General features: G+C 50.1%; 1 protein-coding gene across 1 annotated transcript; it reads left to right on the forward strand.

Annotated features, from left to right (window-relative positions):
• The first annotated feature begins 13341 nt into the window (after positions 1–13341).
• Positions 13342–14286, forward strand: LOC100023139 (olfactory receptor 13H1-like). The gene has a single exon (XM_001374732.2). The coding sequence runs from the start codon at positions 13342–13344 to the stop codon at positions 14284–14286; it is 945 nt and encodes a 314-aa protein (XP_001374769.2).
• Positions 14287–18072: the final 3786 nt, after the last annotated feature.

Genomic DNA, 18072 nt, shown 5'->3' on the forward strand with positions numbered 1-18072 from the left:
ATTAACTAACTTTGAATGGCAAGAGTTGCAAGATGCTGGAGAGATCATCTCAGCCAGCCTCTCATTTTACAAAAGCAAAAAGAGATGACCGAAATGAAGCTGCTTTTGTCAGCGCAGAAGGGGAACTTGGGGACCCTCTGCTCAAACCCTCTCGTTTTACAAGAGGGAAATGAGGCCTTGAGAAATGAAGTGGCTCGTCAGACCAGGAAGGGTATCTGGAGCCCACTGAGTACAACTCTCATTTTACAGATGGGAAGACTCGAGTCTAAGGTCTTGGCATAGAGGAACTTATGGAAAGGGGAGAGGCTGAGCAGGACAGAAGTTCTTAAGATAAGGAATTGGGCTTGGAGTCCTGAAGGTGGCTAACTCTCTAGCAAGGAGTCCTTACCAAAGAGGAGAGAAGATCAAGAGCCTGGACGCACATCATTTCATCTCTCTCTGGGGCACTGGGCATAGCTGAGCAAGTACTGGTCATGGGACCAGAGGAGCTGGGTACCAGTCCTGCCTGGTGATGTTTTAGGGCAAGTCACAGCCAAAATGGGAACTCTGATTGCTCCAAAGGCTTGGCGAGGTGATGAAATGAGGTGAGGATCATGTGCTTTCATAATCAGAGAGGGCCACAGGAAAAGGAGAGCCGATTCTCATCAAGAACGAGCTGCCTTCCCCCGCCTAAGGAAAGAGAGTCACTAATGGTCTTACTTCAGGACTTCTCCTCTTGCCCTCTTGGCAGCCCCTCACCATTGAGGCTGATCTCCCCACTGAACCAAAAGGATTCTCTACAAAGTTACCAGTGATGTCTTACTCATCCAGTCAGTTAGCCTGGCAAACCCTGAAGTATTAGGCAAATGCTAGTTGTTGTTGTTGACTTCTTTGCCCCACAGGACACTATTAGCTACTTTCTCCTCCTATATAGCCCCTTTCTGGGTTTTGGGGATCCTGCTAGCTCTTGGTTCTCTTCCTACCTGTCAACTCATTCCTCCTTAGGCAAGACCTTCCCATCCTGAAATTTTTTTTAAGAGTGGTAAGGGCTAGGCAATGGGGGTCAAGTGACTTGCCCAGGGTCACACAGCTAGGAAGTGGCTGAGGCCAGATTTGAACCTAGGACCTCCCATCTCTAGGCCTGGCTCTCAATCCGCTGAGCCACCCAGCTGCCCCCTCCTACCCTGAAATTTAAGGGTCCCCCAACACTGAGCCCTTTTCTCTCCTCCTACTCTAGTCCATCCCACTGGCTGATCTCATCAACTCTCATGAGCTCGCTCAATGATCATCTCCAAGCAGATGGGCCCCAAGTCTACATAGCCATTCCTAGTGTTTCTTCTGAGGCCAGTTCTGCATTAGCGCTAGCCTAGAGGACATTTTGAACTGGGCATCCCAGACCGTGGCAAATTCCCTATGTCTCAAACTAAACCCCTCCCCCTATTCGAAGCTCCCCCATTTCTTTTTTTTAATTTTTTTTCAGGTATGTGATAACGTTTAATCTTATAACAAATACCCATAAATCTGTAGCACAGACTATCTGTCAGGGACTTAACGATATTCTTCTGTAGGCAAATTGTTTTTCATACAATGACATGTGCGTGGATAGTGTGTTAGACCTGCCTATAGGGCAGTGATGACCTTTCCAGGTCATTTGCAGTTTTTCCATGTGTCCTGTGCCAGACACCTCTGCAGTCTGATCTTTTTCTGGTCAGATTTTCTCGCCATCAGATCATACTCTGATGATTCGGGTCATCCTCCATTGACTTCTTGTATCTGAGGAAATAAACAGAAAGTCTCGACCCCAAATGAAAGCCTCATTGGGTCTAATAAAGTTAGAAAGTAACTGAACATAAATACCTTCAGTTTTTGAACCTTGGGGCTTATCCAATCCTTTGAGCTCTTTTTGCCATAGAAGCTCCCCCATTTCTGTCCAAGGTACCACCAGGGTCTTTCTCTCTTGGTCCCCTTAGATGTTAGTTATGCTCCCGTCTTTTCTCTCCCTCACACAACCATGGATTACATTGCCAAGGCTTTTTGCTTTTGCCTCCTCAACATCTCTCGCATCCATCCTGCTCTCTATTTGCACAGACTCCAATGAGGTCTGGACCTTTCCTTCTTCCCCAAACAATAGGTTCTTCTTCAGACTCCCTGCCATGAGTGCCTCTCCTTGGCAATCCATGCTCTGTGTTACGTACCAAAGTGATTTTTCTTTTTCCTCCCTTTTTTGCTTTCATCTCTGTTTTATTTTAGTATTTTAGTAAACACACAAGTCTTCCAAAGTTAGATGAGTCATGTTGTCTCCCTCCCTGCCTCCATCCCCTGCCCCCCCCCCCCCCAGTGATTTTTCTAGAGCACAGGCCTGACTATAATCCCCCTGCTCATGGAGCCCCAATGTTTCTGTCTCTTGCCTCCAGGATTTGTTTTCATGTTTCAATCTGCCTTTTTTCATGACTCAGTTTACCTCTACTCATGGGTGCTCCCTTCTCCCTGCTTCTTCTTGGGCTCGTGTCCTACATCTTATTCAGGCCTCCTACCCAAGGCAAATGACGCCTCACCTTGTCTGTGTCCTTTCTGGTTCGTTTGGAACATGAAAGACTTTTCTTCTTTTTGTCAGTTACAAGAAGAAGCCAATTTTGACAATTAGTTTCTGACATTTTTGGATTTTGATGCTCTCCTTCCCTCCCTCCCATCTCTCCTCCTTCCCCAGGGAGCAAATAGTCTGATATAGTAACTAGTGCTTTCATGCAATACACATCTCCATCGTGCTTGTGTTGCAATCAGTGGAGGACACTTAGCAGGCGTGCATGTGCGCGCACACACACACACACACACACACACGAAAGGAAAGAAAGAGGAAGGTGGGAAGCTTGGATGGAACTCGAACTCGAGCATTCCTTCCTCGACTGGCTAGTATTTTCCAATCTGCGTTCATTGGGGCTTTCTTCGGAACTTGCTCTGCTAATAATGTCCTTCCCAGTTGGTCATCATATCATATTCCTGTGACTGTATACCTGCTTTTCCTGGTTCTGCTCACTTCATTTTGCATCCAGCTTTTCCTGAACTCATCCTGTTCAGCATTCCTCAGGGTGCAATAGTATTCCATTACAACCAGAACTTGTTCAGCTATTCCCTATGGACAATTCCTCAGTTTCCAATACTTTACCAGTATGAAGAGAGCTGCTAAAATATTTTGGTATAGGTGGGCTCTTTCCCCTCATGCCGGATCTCATTGGGACATAGACCCAGTAGTGGTATTGCTGGGCCAAAGGGTTTCATGGTTCTTTGAGACTGATTCCATATTACTCTCCAGAGTGGCTGTGTCAGTTCACAGTTCCACTAACAATGTATCAGTGTCCCAATTTTCCCACACCCTCTTCAACATTTATCATTTTCCTTGGTGGTCATGTTAGCCAATATGATAGAATACTGTCATTTTGGCCCAAGATGGGGACACTTTGCTGGGATAATTAGGTAGTACTAAAGGCTTGTGGTTTCAGGACTGCTGCTTTTGCTGACTTGTGCCCATTCTGGCTCCCTGACCACCCTTCTCTTCCATCCCTTGCCTTGGACAAGTCTCCCCGGTCTGCCAGCCACCCCAACCAGGGAAGACAGACAACTATGTCCTGAAGTAGACACCATGTTAGCATGCAGCTCAAGGATAGGGACAGGCTAAAGTGCCCACATTCCTGTATGACCAGGAGCTGCTGAGTGGTGAGTGTGGATGCTTTTCCTGTCCTAACGCCCAATTAAAACCCAGCACCAAGTTCTCAGAGGCCAGCACCAGGAGATTTCTGCCCAAGTACTTAATTCTGCTTGAGCACAGAAAAGCGACTGAGTCTGCATTAGGAGGGAGTGAAGGTCTATCCGACACAGATTCTGTGATCCAGTATTGAGAGGTTTATGGAGTCCATGAGTGAATGAAAGATTTAGGCCAGCAAAAGACTCAAAAAAGACCCCGCTGGGGATGGTTATTTGGCTAGACAGTTTGTAGACAGAGGGGTTGGGGGTACTTCTGTAGCCACATTCCCAGTTTGTGCCGCCTAGCACATAGTAGGCCCTTCACAGACCCTCCTTTTCCTCCTGCCTCCTTCCTAGCCCCTTAACAAGAACGAGGTCTGCAACTAGAAGCCACTGCTCTGCTTCGGAGTCGCAGGTCCTCCCAGGTGACCGAGTGCTCTAATGAGCAGCCAAGGGGATCTGTTCCCAGGACTCTCCAAACCCCGCGAAGAGCCCAGGACATTGGTCCCAGCAGGCTCTTCGTGTCTCCTCTGGCCACACCCAGATCAGGAGGCAACAGCTCTTGTTTCTCACACGTCCCTGAGTCTGAAGGGAAAAGTCGGCAGTGAGTAGCTGGCAGCCGACTGCAGCCCTTCTGAATCGGAAGAGGAGAGAGAGGCTGTTTGGAGGTCCGAGGCCCCTTGGTGAGGTGATGAGAGCAAAGGCTGAGCCCCCAGGTAAGCCCCAGGCGGCCTCCAAGGAAGGACCACCATGGCATCTGCGGAGATGGATGTCCCCTCCTTCAAAGGAAGGAGCACGACACTCTCTAGGTTGCTGGCCGTGGAGCTGGGTCATCTGGGCTTCAACCCTGGCTCTGCCCCCAATGAGCCACATGACTGGGGCACGTATTTGACCTCTGGGAGTCTCGGCTCCCCTCACCGACAAAATGCTCGCAGTGCTTGTCCCGTAGGCCAGTGAGGAAGACCCCAGGAGCCTCACCTAAGGGTTCTGGCCCTCATCCATTAGGAGCGACTTTCCTCAGTCTGGCTCCAAGCAGCCAATGGTCCCAAGATGGCTCCCCTCACTCTGCCCTTGGCTTCCCTTGAGCCAGAAAACCCCACATGGGGCCGTCAAGGGGGGACAATGATGAAACAGTGACTGAGGGGAAGCATGGTGATTGTTTAGAGAGGGTGGGGTCCTCTCAGGGCCTCGGACAGCTCTGGAGAGGACGCCTGTCCTTGGGGCTCAAGGCTTGGTCCTCCTCCCTCTCCTCAAGGCTAGAGATTGGATGGGACAGCCCTGCTCTCATTCCCTGGGAGAAGCCTGCTGCTCTCCAGAAGGGCCTTCCTTCATGGGGCAGGAGACAGGCAGGGCGTTCCGCATGATGAAATGGGGCCCTCACCTGTCACCATACCATGAAACGATGTTTGGCCTCTTCCCTCAGCAGGCTGGAGAAGAAGCCCAAGACACAGAGAAGACCGCAGGCTACTGCTGGACGCAGCCTTGGGGGTATGACAGGTCCTGCTTCATTAAACTGCCCTCCAGCCCTGCTCTTTCTGTTGCTTTCCCCATAGGAGTCAGTGTTACCAGCATCCTTTAGACTGAAAGCCTCAGCTTCATCCTGGAGTCTCCACACTTTCCCCAGGACCCATGTCCAGGCATTGACAAAGTCCTAGTCTCTGTCTGTCCCTCTGTCTGTCTGTCTGTCTGTCTGCCTGTCTGTCCCTCTCTCTGTCTGTCTGTCCCTCTGTCTGTCTGCCTGTCTGCCTGTCTGTCCCTCTCTCTGTCTGTCTGTCCCTCTGTCTGTCTGTCTGTCTGCCTGTCTGCCTGTCTGTCCCTCTCTCTGTCTGTCTGTCCCTCTGTCTGTCTGCCTGTCTGCCTGTCTGTCCCTCTCTCTGTCTGTCTGTCCCTCTGTCTGTCTGTCTGTCTGCCTGTCTGTCCCTCTCTCTGTCTGTCTGTCCCTCTGTCTGTCTGTCCCTCTGTCTGCCTGTCTGTCCCTCTCTCTGTCTGTCTGTCCCTCTGTCTGTCTGCCTGTCTGCCTGTCTGTCCCTCTCTCTGTCTGTCTGTCCCTCTGTCTGTCTGTCTGTCTGCCTGTCTGTCCCTCTCTCTGTCTGTCTGTCCCTCTGTCTGTCTGTCCCTCTGTCTGTCTGCCTGTCCCTCTCTCTGTCTGTCTGTCCCTCTGTCTGTCTGTCTGCCTGTCTGTCCCTCTCTCTGTCTGTCCCTCTCTCTGTCTGTCCCTCTGTCTGTCTGTCCCTCTGTCTGTCTGCCTGTCCCTCTCTCTGTCTGTCTGTCCCTCTCGCTGTCTGTCTGTCCCTCTGTCTGTCTGCCCCTCTCTCTGTCTGCCTGTCTGTCTGTCCCTCTGTCTGTCCCTCTGTCTGTCTGCCTGTCTGCCTGTCCCTCTGTCTGTCCCTCTGTCCCTCTGTCCCTCTGTCTGTCTGCCTGTCTGTCTGTCCCTCTGTCTGTCTGTCTGTCTGTCTCAGATTTCTCCTCTCCTCTCCATTTCTTCTCACTTGGGCCTTCCTACCATCTCACATTGTCATCTCTTCCTACGCTTTCCATCTTGCTGCAGGTATCCTTTGGGCTCCCTCCTGCACACAGCTTCCAGGCTTAAACTTTGGCTTCCCAAGCAGACACCTCACATCTCGACCCCCAAATCTTCACTGGCTGCCTACTGCCCACTTAGGAAATAGAGACTCCTTTGCCTGGCCTAGAATGCCCCCCCAGCCAGGGTTCGACTTGTCTCTCCAATCTGCCTTGAACACAGCTCCTTCTTACCCCTGACCCGTACCCAGTGCATGTGACTTATGGCCCTGTCACTCTGGGATGCCGTCCCTCATGGTCTCTGGGGCTCCAAAATTGGCCTGTTTCTGGGGTCGGCTCCTCCGGCTCTTCCAGGCTTCAGCCTGCACACAGTGCAGAGTTTTAACCACCAATGCCTGTTGCCTTTTGGACAGGTGAGTGTAGACCCCTTCCCACAAGACAGTGTGAGGAGAGGTGCCATGCCAGGTGAGTGAGCAGGGCCTTCTCAGTGGGATTCTCCTTCTTATACCTATGTTGAGGCAGGGAATGGCAGGGCCTGGGTGGGCTTCTCCCTGCTGGCCCCTGCTGCCTCTGCCACGAGTTCTGAGCTGGCAACCATCAGGACCTTCCGATTTTGTGAGAGCTTCCCATGTGTTCCCCAGGACTTTCGGAATGGGCAGATGTGGGCCTGGGCATGGCTGCTCCTCCCCAGGGGATTCCCCAGAAACAATGCCTTGGCAGGGAGGGCACCGTTGTCCTGGAGAGCCCAAGGAGGCCTCCAAGGACCTTTTTCCTTGGTAAAGGTTGTGAGCAGACAATAGGAGCCAATCTGCCTGGTCCTCCAGAGGTTTAGGACAAGAACACTGGGGCTCCCTGGATACGTCTCCCCATTGTTATGGTGGAGCCCAAGTCACTAATGATTTCCTCTGGGAGTTGCCTGCCAACAGCTCCAGCTTCTTCAACTCGGCACACCTCAACAGCGGCAGCTTCTTGTCAGGCTAGAAAGCCAGCATTGAATCCTTGGAGATGAGCCCCTGCTAACCAGTGTGTGGACCCATTGGTTGACCCAGGACTGCTAGCCCAGGGGATACCACAGGACCTTTCCACTGCCAGAACCTTGGCAAGGAAGTCTGCTCAGTGGTTCCCTAGCACGACATTTCATTTCTTTTAAAATTTTATTTAGTCAGTTTAGAACATTCTTCCTTGGTTACAAGAATCACGTTATTCCCCTCCCTCCCTTCCCCCCACCCCTCCCATAGCTGATGCGCAATTTCATTGGGTATTCCATGTGTCCTTGATCAGAGCCTATTTCCATGTTGGTGTTTGCACTGGGATGTTCACTTAGAGTCTCCATCCCCAGCCGTATCCCTTCGACCCATGGATTCAAGCACTTGTTTTTCTTCTGTGTTTCTACTCCCACAGTTTTTCCTCTGGATGTGAATAGTGTTCTTTCTCGTAGAGCCCTCCAGGTTGTTCAGGATCACTGCATTGCCACTAATGGAGAAGTCCATTACATTTGATTGTACCACAGTGTATCAGTCTCTGTGTACAATGTTCTCCTGGTTCTGCTCCTCTCTCTCTGCATCACTTCCTGGAGGTTGTTCCAGTCCCCATGGAATTCCTCCACTTTATTATTCCTTTGAGCACAATAGTATTCCATCACCAACATATACCACAATTTGCTCAGCCATTCCCCAATTGATGGGCATCCCCTCATTTTCCAGTTTTTTGCCACCACAAAGAGCGCAGCTATGAATATTCTTGTATGTGTCTTTTTCCTTATTATCTCTTTGGGGTACAAACCCAGCAGTGCTATGGCTGGATCAAAGGGTAGATATTCTTTTAGCACCCTTTGTGCATAGTTCCAAATTGCCCTCCAGAATGGCTGGATCCATTCACAACTCCACCAGCAACTAGCACGACATTTCAGCTGAAGACACTCAGCAAGGGATGAGGGAAGATGGGGGCTTGAGCTGTAGAAGGGACCTTAGAGGTCTCCAGTCTTCCTTTTACCAAGGAAGAGACAGAGTCCCCAAGGAGGGAAGGGAGGAGACTTGCCTGCAGTGGCAGAGGAGAGGAGGGAGGGAGGCTTCAGACACTCAACCACCCTGCTCAGCATATAGGCTCTTGTCAGAGGTGAGCTTAGAGTCTCATCCTTCATTTTTAAACCTGAACAACCAGAAACCTTGAAAGGGGTAGGGAAAGGACTTGCCCAAGGTCACTCAGGTCCCCTGACTCAGACCCTCTGTAGCAACCCATAGGCCCTGGGGCAGTCAGACTTGATATCACCAATTGTTGGCTTATGGCAGGCCTTTGGCTCTCTCCCAGGTGGCCAGAACAACCCTTTAGGGACCGAGGTACCAAAAATACCTCCATTCTCTTCCAAACTGGGGATACCCAGAGTGTTCTGCCCACAAAATCCATTAGGAAGTAGTTCCTACAAAGAGAGGCCTGGGCATCTTTTCAGGCTCCTCGGAGGTTGGCATGCCTCACTGCTAAGCAGGCACGTAAGCCACAGAGAACTAGAGCAGAGTTTAGAGTCTCGAGTCCAAGTGACCTTGGAGTCTCCGTGGAAACCACAGTTGATATCCAAACGTGAAGTTTTCCACTTTGCTTAGTAACCTTGGTCCAGGTCAACTCAATTCATTGCCCCTTAATTCAGAGAATCTCTCTCTCTATATCCATCTGTCTGTATCTATCTGTCTGTCTATCCATCTGTCTGTCTGTCTTTCTCTGTCTCTCTGTCTGTCTATCCATCTGTCTGTCTGTCTGTCTGTCTCTATTTCTCTACCCATCTATCTGCTTGTCTATGTCTGTTTATCTATCTGTCTCTGTATCCTTATCTGTCTTTCTATCTGTCTATCTATCCATCTATCTGTCTGTCTCTCTGTCTATCTCTCTCTCTATCTGTCTCTCTTTCTATCTCTCTGTCTGTCTGTCTATCTCTCTGTCTGTCTGTCTCTGTCTCTCTATCTGTCTTTCTATCTATCTATCTATCTATCTATCCATCTATCTGTCTGTCTCTGTCTGTCTATCTCTCTCTGTCTGTCTATCTCTCTATCTGTCTGTCTGTCTATCCATCTGCCTGCCTGTCTCTGTCTGTCTCTCTGTCTATCTCTCTCTTTCTATCTCTCTGTCTGTCTGTCTCTGTCTCTCTATCTGTCTTTCTATCTGTCTATCTACCCATCTATCTCTCTGTCTGTCTATCTCTCTATCTGTCTATCTATCTATCTTTACAAACAACATGTCTTTAATCAAAACAAGGGGGCCAATGCTACCACACAGCCATACACATACACAACAAAACACAGAGCCAAGCTCTGGGACTCTGGAAAAATGCATCACACATGGGCATCTTCCTCATGGAAATTTCCATAGAGCAGAAGAACTTTGGGGTCTTTTACTTTTTATTTTCATGGAGAGCACGCTTCTTCTTGGTCATTGTGGTAAGAGCACACTCATACAGAACCAGAAGCCCCAATTCCAACCAAAGATGGCCCCGATGGTTCTTCCTCTGGAGGTGGAGGGCATTCCCCACCACAAGTCCTTCAGAACTGTCTCAGGTCAGTGCATGGCTGAGAGGAGCCGTGCTTGTCTAGAAAAGCATCGTACGGTATTGCCGATTCTGGGTACAGGGTTCTCCCAGTTCTGCTGATTTCACTCTGCTTCAGTTCCAGCAGATCTTTCCAGCTTTTTCTGAACTCATCTTGCTGGTCATTCCTTATGGTGCAATAGTATTCCATCACTAACACATGCCAGGTTGGTTTGTTCAGCCATTCCCCAGTCAAGAGACATCCCCAATTGGGCAGATATTTAGGAGTTTGTCGGTATTTCTGCGCTGGACACCGGGGATGCCGAAATGAAAATGAAACCATCTCTGTCCTCAAGGAGCTGACCCTCTCTGTGCCAGGGGTCTAGAAGCTTGTCGGCTTGTTTTTCAATCTCTGTGGTGGTGGCTTTCGATCAAATTGGTTTCCATGCCGTCTTGTGAATTTGACTTCATGCCTTTAAGAGCATTCCTCTGGGGAGGCGTTGCCAGACTGTCCGAAGGATCCAGGACTCCCCAAAGGGTAAGAACCCCCTCAAAGTAGGAGAGATCATGTGAACCCAGGCAATGATCTGAGAAAGCCAAGCATGGAAGGAGAAAAGGAGAGACCAGACCAAATGGTGAGGCCCAGGAACACATAAAGAGGAGAGGGCCCAAATGGCTAAGGCATCAAGGAAGGTCATAGGAAGGAGGCTGACCCTAAGCGAGGGCTTGGAGGAAGAAGATGTGAACAGTCCGTGATGAGGAGGGGATACACAAGCACATGGAGTCTGAGGATCAACTAGTCCCAGGGCTTGTCTGAAACACAGAGCTAACACGTGAAGGGGAAAAAGGAGAAAACAAGATGGAGGCAGACTGTGGCAGGCCACACAGAAATAATAACAGGCTGAGGAATGGGTGCTAAGAAGTCAAGGAGAGGTGGTGAGTGACACAATGAGATCAGCTACGTCTTTGAAGAAGATCACTACAGCAGTCCCAGTGGGAAGGCTGGAGTAGAGAAGGGGGAGCAGGGAGATTGATGGGGAGCACGTTGCATTTATCCAAGGCAGCCATGTGAGCAGAAAGAAGCAGCCAGATGCCAGAGATGATGGGAAAGGAGAAGGGACAAGACTCAGAAAAGGACTGGATGGTGGGGTTGAGGGTCCGAAGCAATGACAAGGCTTCAAATCCGAGGAAGTGGGAAAGTTGGGAGGAAATCCAAGTTTGGTGGTGAGTTTAACTTGGTGAGTTTAAGGTACAACTAGGATGTCCAGGTGGTCTGGCATGTAGGTGGAAATTTGGGCCTAGAGTTTAGGGGAGGGATTAGGGCCAAGGGGCACCATCTGCAGGGAAATGATGATCGAGTCCTTGGGAACCAACAAGATCACCAAGACAAAGAGTATGGAGAGAGAGAGAGAGAGAGAGAGAGAGAGAGAGAGAGAGAGAGAGAGAGAGAGAGAGAGAGAGAGAGAGGGAGAGAGGGAGAGAGGGGGGCAGGAGACCAGTGCAGACCCAGAGAACGAGGCTGAGAAGACATAGTCATACAGGTGATAGAAGGAGAACCAGGCAAGAGCAGTTGTGCAGGAGCCAGTGGAAGAAAGAATATCCGGAAGAGAGTGATCAAAAGCTGCAGAAAGATGTTTGAGGGGGAGGAACAAGAAGACAGGTATTCTGGACCATGGGAATGTTCAAATATCCTCAGGTCCATTCCCCACATTCCTGAAACCCACATCACCAAACTGCAGCTCAATGGGAGTGCAATTAGTGGTAGTATTTGTTGTCTAGACCCATGATTTCATCCACATGTAATTTCATCTCTTTGGGGAGCTCCCAGTGAGGAAGGTTCTCTACTAATGTAGGCTGCAAGATGGACTCTGACACTTCTAGTCTGAGAGAACTGCCTGGGGTGCTGAGAGGTCGAGCTAACAATAATTGATAATAGTCAGCATCATCGAACACCTCTTATGTGCCAGGTACTTTGCAATGATTATCTTGTTTATTCCAAGCAATAAACCTGGTAGCAATTGGATGCTACTTTTATCCCCATTCCACATTTGAGGAAACTGAGAGAGAAAGGAGGAGATGGTAGCCCAGGTACTCCATTTTATAGATGAGGAAATTGAGGCTCAGGGAGATGGAGTGAGTTGCCTGAGGTCAAGAAGCTGCTAATTGGCAGACCTGGGATTTGAACTCAGGCCCTTTGTCTCCAAATCCAGCATTCAGTCTAGTTGTCCATCAATGCAGAAGCATTTTCAAGTGCTTCCAGTGTTGGCGAACCTTTTAGAGATTGCATGCCCAAACTGCACCCTCAAGCCACTTTTGAGCCTCCTGAATGATCCCAGACAATGGAAGGAGGAAGTACTTACATTGGGCTGCTGGGCAGAGGGACAGGGCAGGTGAAAAATGTCTTCAGATGCTGTGGAGAAGGGGAAGGGAGCAGTGCCCTCCAGCACACAGGAGCGCACAAGCCATTGGCTTTTACCTTTGCCAATAGGACTCTAGACTAAGCCCTATGTTGCCCTGGGGCTACAGAGAAAGGCACTTGAGCACCAACAACTTGCAGAGAAATCAAAATCCAAGCCTAAACAGTGCTGGCCCTCTGGGAGCTCCCAGTCAAATGCAGGAGATCCCATGCAAATGTCTATGTCCCAACAAGTTATGGGGTGGAGAAATTGGAGAAAATTGCCCGAAGGAAGGCACTAACATTTCAGAGAGATTGGGCTTCCTGGAGAAGGTGAGCCTTTGCCTGAGACTTGAAGGCAGCCACAGCAACCAGGAAGGAAGAGAGTTGAGGGGGGACACCATTCTGGGAATGGGAGACAGCCAGTGATTGCCCAGAGCCAAGGGATGGAGCCCTTTTTTGTGTCTGGATCCAAGAGGACTGGGCGCTGTGACAACTGGACAGCTCCATCAAAGGGGACCAATTGATTTCATGGAACAAAGAGTTGTCAATCTAGCCAGCTCCTGCTGATGCAGAGCCAAGTGGAGGTGCCTCTGCTTGAGGGTCATGCTTTCCCCCAGGTAGACAGAGCTCCATGGCACTGGGAGAGTGGAAGGTAGAGTCCTTCTCTGGCCCCTCACAGCCTCCCTGGGAGACAGGAAGAAGAATGCCGGTATCTCAATAAAGCAGAAAGACCCAATGTTGTCCATGCAAAGCTTGCCAAACGATCCGCCATGTTTGCAGAGGGTCAGTGAAGAATGCTAAGGCCAGGGCTAGACTGTCCCCAGATGCCTTTCTTCTTCCTTTTTAGATTGCCCCTTGTGCATGTCTTGGTAAAAGCAATGGGAAGCTACAGCCTGCAGATTCTCAAGAACGCTGGGTGCATCCCTCCTGGGAAGAAGGCAACACGACAGCAGGAAGAGGACAGCACATCTTGGCCGCTGAAGAGGTAAGAAAAGATGGATTCCCGAATAACAGTCTGACATCAGGGAAAAAATCGGTCACTTCTCTTGAGATCAGACAGCACCGATTTCACAGCGGCAAGCCTGCTTGGAAGCCCGAGTCAGACCCAGTTTGACATGCTGGGCCATCTGGAGATGTGAGCACCTGAGAATTGCTGTTGAACCCACCCTGCACCCCTCCCCGAGGGCACTATGAGATGAATTACCAAGAGATTGGCAACCACAGCAAGGTGACTGAGTTCATTCTCGTGGGGCTGTCCAGACAGCCCGCCTCTCAGATTTCCCTCTTCTGGACCCTGCTCTTTGTCTATGTGGTGACGCTGCTGGGGAACAGTGCCATCCTGGTGGCAGTGTGGGGGGAGTCTCGGCTCCACACCCCCATGTATTTCTTCCTCGGGAATTTGTCCTTCCTGGATCTCCTCTTCTCCACAAGCACAGTTCCACTCGTCATGATGAATGCCTTGTGGGATTTTCCGACCATCTCCTACAATGACTGCTTCACCCAACTAGCCTTCAGAGCCTTCTTGGCACTGGCTGAGTGCTTCCTCCTTGCCATCATGGCATATGACCGCTTTGTGGCGATCTCAACCCCTCTGTGTTACCCTGCGGTCATGAACATCCGAGTCTGCAGGGGCCTGGCAGTAGCCTGCTGGACAATGGCCCTCGTGGTCACTGTCATTCCAATTTTGACCGTGCCTGTGAGTTTCTGTGGGAGAAACGCCATAAACCACTTCTCCTGCGAAGTCCAAGCCATCTTCAAACTGCTCTGCTCAGACACCAGCTTGCTGGAGAGTCTGATGATGGCTTCTGCCACCATCTCCATGCCTGTGCCTTTGGCCTTCATCTTGGCCTCTTACCTGCGCATCATTGCAGCGGTACTCAGGATTCATCCCCTAAAGGCCAGGCTCAAAGCCTTTTCCACCTGCGGTTCCCACCTGACCACAGTAGCCATCTACTTTGGGACACTCATCTATATTTATCTGAAACCCCAAAGCAAAGAATCCCAAGATGGGGACAAACTCTTCTCCATATTTTACGCGGTGGTGACCCCCATGTTAAATCCCCTTATTTACACCCTCAGAAACAAAGACATGAAATTTGCCCTCAGGAAAGTCTTCTTCAAGACAAAATCTTTGGAGTAGATCCCGCCCAACCTGAGCCAGTAGGCTGTCACAGGGTTGAAGACTTCCCAATAGGTCTGTGTGCCCTGTGATGCCCAACTAATCATGCAAAGAAAACCGCATAGTAGTACTTCAGTAGGCACTTTGAGGAGATTAATACGTCCTCCCGGGGATAGGTCCCCAGAGGCCCCAGGGTGCATACAGACCCCGTGTGGTCCTTGGCACTGGGCTCTGTGTAGCGGTCGAATATGGAGCACTATCTTTTTCTTGATTAAGGCCTTGACTTTTCTGACTACTTTAGGGGTTCTATGTTTTTTCCAAGTCAACAGAGTGTAGAGAGGGGTAGGGGAGTGGCCAGAGCTTTCCACTCCTCTCCAGCTCTGCCTCCTGTGAGCTGCCCACCTGGCTTCCTGTGCACTCCCATTGGCTGCTGGGCAGAGGGGCATGGTGGGGAGTGGGAGGGGAGCAGTTCTGCCTTTCTTAGTAACAAACTCTGGGTGGGGGCAGGGAGGGTGGCCGCATACCCACAGAGAGCACATCTTTGGCACCCGTGTCATAGGTTTGCCATCACTGGGCTAGTGCATTTTTCCCAAGCTTCAACGAACTCAGTGAAACCAGGCCTTTGTCCCTAGCCCCCTTTGAAAGCACCCTTCCTTGTTTCTATAGTTTAAGGCAGGTCTTAGTTCTGGGTGGCAGGTTTTCGGTTTGGGCCGGACTAAAGAGCCAGCTGGTATAACTGCTTTGGTAGTTGTTCTGTATTTTTTCAAGTTGACAGCACAGTTGGTGCTCAAGAAATGTTTATGGATTGACTAAATTGTTTGTTGGCAGTAGGCCCTCCTGGACCATTCAAAACCAAATGAAAACTTCTTTATAATTGAACATTTCAAGCATAGAAAAGAATGTAAAAGGACATCAAGCCCAACTGTCTCTCCATAAGCAGGAACCTGCAGGCATTTTGAGCTCAGGAAAACATTTCTGACCAACTTGGGTGTTCTCAAAGCCTCAAAGTGCCATGAGTGGGGTGCAGAGCCAGTGGGCTGAGGCCACCTGAACTGCCATGAGCTGCCCTTTACAGCAAGCTAAAGGAGGCCCAACTCCTTCTTCCCAGAGTTTGGGGGTGTTGGTCCCTGAGGAGTTTGGGAGGGTCTCCATCCTCTCTTTTGTGATGCGGCCAGCTCTCCCTTGGAGTTGGGGTTGGGTAGGTTTCTCTCTCTTCCCTTCCCCTCCCAGGAGCAAAGGGAGCTCCAGGCACATGACAATGAGAGCAAATTCTTGCCTTGATGAACCCAAGACTTGACACATCAAATCCCCTTTTGTCTCTTCTGCTTCATGTTGAACAAGTCAAGCAGCAGTTAGTAGGTGCCACAGTGGAAAGAATGCCAGCCTGGAGCCAGAAAGCCCTCAGTTAAAATCTGGCTTCAGACACTTACTAACTGTGTGACCCTGGGCAAGTCACGATATCCCTGTCTAATTCCATTTTCCCATCTGTAAAATGGGGATAATAGCACCTACCTCACGGGTGCTACAGAAATGCTACTTAGATGATGATGATGATGATGATGATGATGATGATGATGATGATCTCTCCCTTAATGGACCTCTCTCTGGAGATTCGCTGACTTTATCCTTGAAGTCAGCATGATGCAGGGGTGCAGACTTCCCCTAGACAGCCCAGAAGCACTTTTTTCCTCTGCCTCTTTTTGGCCCCTGCCATTTTAATCGACGTTGGACATCAGTTGGGGCCCATTGCTTTGGGTCTGACTTCTCTTTAGTGATGTAACTGGGGGCATCTCTGGTCCTTCTGCTTCTTCGATGGCATTTCTCCTACTTGTTTGGAGGGGGCCGATGAGGCGTTGCATTACCTCATGTGTTTCCTAGCAGTAGGACTCTCCTATCTCATTTCCCCTGAAAACACGTTGTTTAGCTGCTTGCAGGATGTGATGAAGATGGCCACCCACTGTCCCTTCTGGTGGGGCCAAGAGCCAGCACCCGCCTTGCCTCCAGACCTCTACCTATCCCTGCAGTCTCCCAGAATGAACCGTCATCAATATGGAGCCTCCTCTATACTGGTCAAGTGCACCTTTAGGATCTGCAAACTTTCCTGTAGCCTGAACTGCCTTTCATGCATTGTCTCCCCCAATGCTCCTGGAGAGCCAAGTATGGGCTGCATTCTCCCAACTGCACCCCTAACCCTGAGCATGGTGCTCAGTACATAGTGCTCTTGTTGTTGTCTAGTCTTTTTCCCAGCATGGCCCTTTTGAGGTTTTCTTGGCAAAGATCCTAGAGTGATTCGTGATTTCCTTCTCCAGATCATTTTACAAGTGAGAAGACTGAGGCAAACAGGGTTAAGTGACTTGTCCAGGGTCACAGCTAGTGACCACTTATGCCACAGCTGCCTAAGGCCAGATTTGAACTCAGCAAGGTGACTCTTCCTGATTCCGGCCGTGGCACGGTGCCACTTAGCTGCCCACATAGTGCTTGATCAACATTTTTCTCGTATTTGTTTATTCATTCATCCATTTGGAGGAGATGATTGTCATCAAGAGCCTGGCTAGTAGAACAATTTTCCAATGACTACTTCTGATCAAGTTAATCCACTGCTCAAAAGTCTTCCATAGCTACCTGTTGCCCATCCAAAAAAAGTTTAACCCAGCCCGGTTGTTTTCTGACACTCTTCCCACTCACACAATCCATGCCTCAGCCAAACTGGACTATGCAGCACTTAATAAACTTGTTTTTCTTCCATAACAGCTTCAACACAAGCACTCTCCTCTCAGTAGAAGGGGTTGTGCCTCTTTTTAGACGACTGGCATTCCCTGTTGTATTCCCTCCCCCAGTTTTGAACCCAGAGCTCTGCACACAGTAGGTACTCAGGAAGTGTCTGGTTCATAAAACTGAATTTCTATTTTTAGTTTTGAAAGTTACGTTGACTCAGGCTGTTTCGAGACCTGCATCGGGAGAAGGAGTCACTATGCGTCACTCCCTGCCTGTTTGGACCTCAAATTACCGCAGAGTCCTCACTTGGGGAAGAACCGAGAGGTAAAGGTCGCCCTTCCGCCCTTGACTGACCCGGACCGACCGGGATTGTTGTTGGCTGATATGCAGTGACCAGCTCGTCGACGGCCATGCTGCTGCCTTGACATGCTTTTAGTACGTGCCTTTGAATTCTCTGTCTTGGGCTCCTCATTAATCGGGTGAAAAGCCCAAACCAAGTATGTTCCTGTCCACCATGGACCAGCCAGCCAGGACTGGTGGAAGAGGATGGACAGAGAACTCAGCCCCCAGATCCGACTTATGACCGCTTTTCACTTGCGCCAGAGAGGAAAAGACAAAGGAAAAGCTGCGCATGCCAGAGAGGCACTCAGGCCAGGGCCAGGCGTTATAAGGAAAGGGGAGAGAAAGGACAGCTCCGGGATGAACTCAAGGAAAGGAGTGGGGAGAGAGAGGGAGAGAGAGAGGGGGGGGAGAGAGAGACAGAGAGAGACAGAGAGAGAGGGAGAGAGAGAGAGGGAGAGAGAGGGAGAGACTAGAGACAGAGAGAGGGAGAGGGGGAGAGACGGGGGAGAGGAAGAGAGACAGAGAGAGAGGGAGAGGGAGAGAGGGGGAGAGAGAGACAGAGAGAGAGAGACAGAGAGAGACAGAGAGAGAGGGAGAGAGAGGGAGACAGAGGGAGAGACTAGAGACAGAGAAGAGGGAGAGGGGGAGAGAGGGGGGAGAGGAAGAGAGACAGAGAGAGAAGGAGAGGGAGAGAGGGGGAGAGAGAGACAGAGAGAGAGAGAGACAGAGAGAGAGGAGAGAGAGAGAGGG

This window comes from Monodelphis domestica, chromosome X (genome assembly GCF_027887165.1).
Source record: "Monodelphis domestica isolate mMonDom1 chromosome X, mMonDom1.pri, whole genome shotgun sequence".
NCBI classification, from domain to species: domain Eukaryota; kingdom Metazoa; phylum Chordata; class Mammalia; order Didelphimorphia; family Didelphidae; genus Monodelphis; species Monodelphis domestica.